The sequence below is a fragment of the Bidens hawaiensis genome, unplaced genomic scaffold, assembly GCF_021521415.1.
Source record: "Bidens hawaiensis isolate Kalapana, Puna unplaced genomic scaffold, B.hawaiensis_p1.1 tig00093345_1, whole genome shotgun sequence".
NCBI classification, from domain to species: Eukaryota; Viridiplantae; Streptophyta; class Magnoliopsida; order Asterales; family Asteraceae; genus Bidens; species Bidens hawaiensis.
Window position 1 is genome coordinate 26,818 of NW_027504485.1, and position 3,452 is coordinate 30,269.

A 3,452-nucleotide genomic window follows, 5' to 3' on the forward strand; every position below is an offset into this window, starting at 1 on the left:
TTTGTTTTTTGAACGACAAACAAAATTGTATTAAACTAGCAAGACGCTAGAAACAACAACAATACAAGCCACCAAGTCGAAAACAAAAAAACGCCACCCGAAAACAGCACCAAGACAAAACACCCGCACCGACCCCACCCTAAATACAACCATTAAACCCGAAAAGACGAAAACTACATCAATCATTCCAAGAGAGACCATATTTTTTTTGCTTTGTTCTTTACCCACAGGATATTCAACATCTTTATCTCTTCTAACAAATTTGAGACTTGAATCGGGGTCCCAAAATAAACTGACGCATTTCTCCTTTTCCATAAACATCAAACTGCTATTAAACAAACCGTATGAAACACTTTAGCTTTATCTTTTTAAAATGTCAAAAATAATACTTTTTGTAATAATAAATACTTAAAAGCTAAACTTTTTCATGTAAAACACCTCATGATTGTTTAATGAAAATCAAAAAGGCCAAATAAGTATGTCACACAATTTAAACTTTTTCCATAAACATACATCATCTTAAATTCTCTTTGACTAACAATAGATCATGTTACCAAACTTAATATAGAAACAAAAAATAAAAAATATATATATAAATATCCAATTCCAAGTGTCACCCATTCTACTCATCAGATGTATACATTTTAACCACAAACACACCAATCAGCCACATTTATTGGATCTCAAATCTCCCGAATATTCCGATCATCAATCATCATTCTTGAAACCAAATTCATCTTCTTCCCCCAAATTCAACAATCATTTGCAGGTTTAATCCAATTTCCCCACAAACCCACCTCACAAAACCCCTAATCTCCAATACCCATATCTCAAAATCTTCAATTTCCTCTTTTTAATTTTTTTTTAATTCTTTTGTAATTTTTTTTATAATTTTTCAGTCAAACCCAATTCATCTTCTTCCTCAAAATTCAATAATCATTTGCAGGTTTAATCCAATTTCCTCACAAATCCCCTAATCTCCAATACCCAGATCTTAAAATTTTTAATTTCCACATTTTTTTATAATTTTTCAGTCAAACCCAATTCATCTTCTTCCTCAAAATTCTATAATCATTTGCAGGTTTAATCCAATTTCCTCACAAACGCACCACACAAATCACCTAATCTTAGATACCCATATCTCAAAATCTTCAGAATCTCTTTTTTTTTTTTTTTTAAAAAAAAAAAACTTTTTATTATACTTTTTCAGTCAAACCCATTTATCTTCTTCCTCAAAATTCAACAATCATTTGCAGGTTTAATCCAATTTCTTCACTAACCCACTTCACAAATCCCTTAATCTCAAATACCCAGATCACAAAATCTTCAATTTATTCTATTTTCACATTTTTTTTAATTTTTTTAATGGGTTTAGATTCAGTCAAACCCTCGCCGGCGCCGGCGGAATCTCAGTCGGACCAATCCACTTTACTCCTCCCATTCGACACCGAAACCACCACCACCACCAACCCCACCGCCCAAAACCCTCCGCCGCCGTCGCCGCCGCCGTCTTCCTCTTCACCACCATCCTCTCCGCTGCCGCCGCCGTCGCATTCGCCGTCTTATTCTTCTCCGCCGTCAAAACCACCGCCCACAACCGCCTCAACACCACCCTCGAACTCACCCGCCCACTCGCCAAACTCGCCCGCCCAGCCGTGATCCTAATTTCATCCGACGGGTTTCGGTTCGGGTACCAGTTCAAAACCCTAACCCCCAATATTAACAAATTGATTAACAGCGGAACCGAAGCCCGAACCGGGTTGATCCCGGTTTTTCCCACATTAACTTTCCCGAATCATTACTCGATCGCCACCGGATTATACCCCGCGTACCACGGAATCGTTAATAATAAGTTTCTTGACCCTTACACAAATGAAACATTCACAATGAGTAGTCATGAACCCAAATGGTGGTTAGGCGAACCGATTTGGGAAACCATATCGAACCACGGGTTAAAAGCCGCCACCTATTTTTGGCCTGGGTCGGAGGTTCAAAAGGGTTCGTGGGATTGCCCGGATAAGTATTGCGTTCCGTATAACGAGTCGGTCCCGTTTGAAGAACGGGTCGATACGGTTTTGGGATATTTTGATTTACCGGGTAATGAGATTCCGGTTTTTATGACGTTGTATTTTGAGGACCCGGATCATCAGGGCCACATGGTGGGCCCTGATGATCCACAAGTGACTGAAGCGGTTGGTAGGATCGATGAATTGGTTGGGCGGTTAATAAACGGTTTGGAAAAACGCAGTGTGTTTGATGATGTTAGTATTATTTTGGTTGGTGATCATGGAATGGTGGGTACTTGTGATCAAAAGTTGATATTTTTAGATGATTTAGCTTCTTGGATCAAGATTCCTAAGGAATGGGTACAATATTACACGCCCGTGTTATCGATCCGGCCGCCTTCAGACCAGTCGGTTTCAGATATCGTAGCGAAGATGAACGAGGGTTTGGCGTCCGGGAAAGTAAAAAACGGGGATAAGTTGAAAGTTTATAGAAAAGAAGACCTTCCCGAACGGTTGCATTACTCGGATAGTGATAGGATCACACCGATTATAGGGTTAGTCGACGAAGGGTTTAAGGTGGAACAAAAGGACTCCAAGAGTAAGGAGTGTGGGGGTGCACACGGGTATGATAACGAGTTTTTCTCGATGAGGACGGTATTTGTCGGGCATGGTCCGAGGTTCGGTAGAGGTCGAAAAGTGCCATCTTTTGAGAATGTTGAAATATATAACTTGATTACTTCAATTCTTGGCATAAATGGTGCTGCTAATAATGGTTCATCAGATTTTGCAAAGAGTGTGCTTTTGCCTCATCATTGATGAAGATCCATTTTATGTCTTGTTTTTGGTTTAGGTTGATAAATAATGGTGTTTGTTTCTAAGATGTGTTGTGTTGAAACTTGAATGTGAGTGGTTTAAACATATACTTTGACAACACTTTGTACCATATTATTATCTTTTTGTTGTGTATGTGTAGCAATAAGGTATACTAAAAATATGTGTGTGACATGTGTTATTGTCCTTTACAACAAACACTAGATGTTATAAAAAAAATTAACAAATTGTGTCTTAAATTTATAGGCACGGTTTTATATGCTGACGCTAACACTATGCAATAAAATAAAATCTGACACCATAATCACGTGAAACGAAAATATTTGACACCGTGACTAAAAGTTTAAGACACCATGTGTTAATTTCGGTTTTTCCAACTTTTAGACAATTTCTTTTTAGCATAACACAACCGATCTTATTCATTCTCATTGTATTACCAAGTGCTATTAAACTTGTACAAAAACGTGATATTCGGTTGCAACAAGATTTTCTTAACAAACTAACTAGTAAGAAAAGTTGAATCATTAAGAAATGTAGTTGTGAAGCCCAACTGGATACAGTGCATGGTTCCAAACTCGGGTATTTGATTGAGATTACCGATACTCATTCCGAACT

General features: G+C 38.0%; 1 protein-coding gene across 1 annotated transcript; it reads left to right on the top strand.

Moving 5' to 3' along the window:
- Positions 1 to 1,705: 1,705 nt before the first annotated feature.
- On the top strand, positions 1,706 to 2,975 carry LOC143607998 (uncharacterized). Its single transcript, XM_077083225.1, has one exon. The coding sequence runs from the start codon at positions 1,887 to 1,889 to the stop codon at positions 2,820 to 2,822; it is 936 nt and encodes a 311-aa protein (XP_076939340.1). The 5' UTR covers positions 1,706 to 1,886; the 3' UTR covers positions 2,823 to 2,975.
- The last annotated feature ends 477 nt before the right edge of the window (positions 2,976 to 3,452 follow it).

Coding starts and splice junctions, on each gene's coding strand:
- LOC143607998 (XM_077083225.1), top strand. CDS start 1,887: ATGAGTAGTCATGAACCCAAATGGTGGTTAGGCGAACCGATTTGGGAA.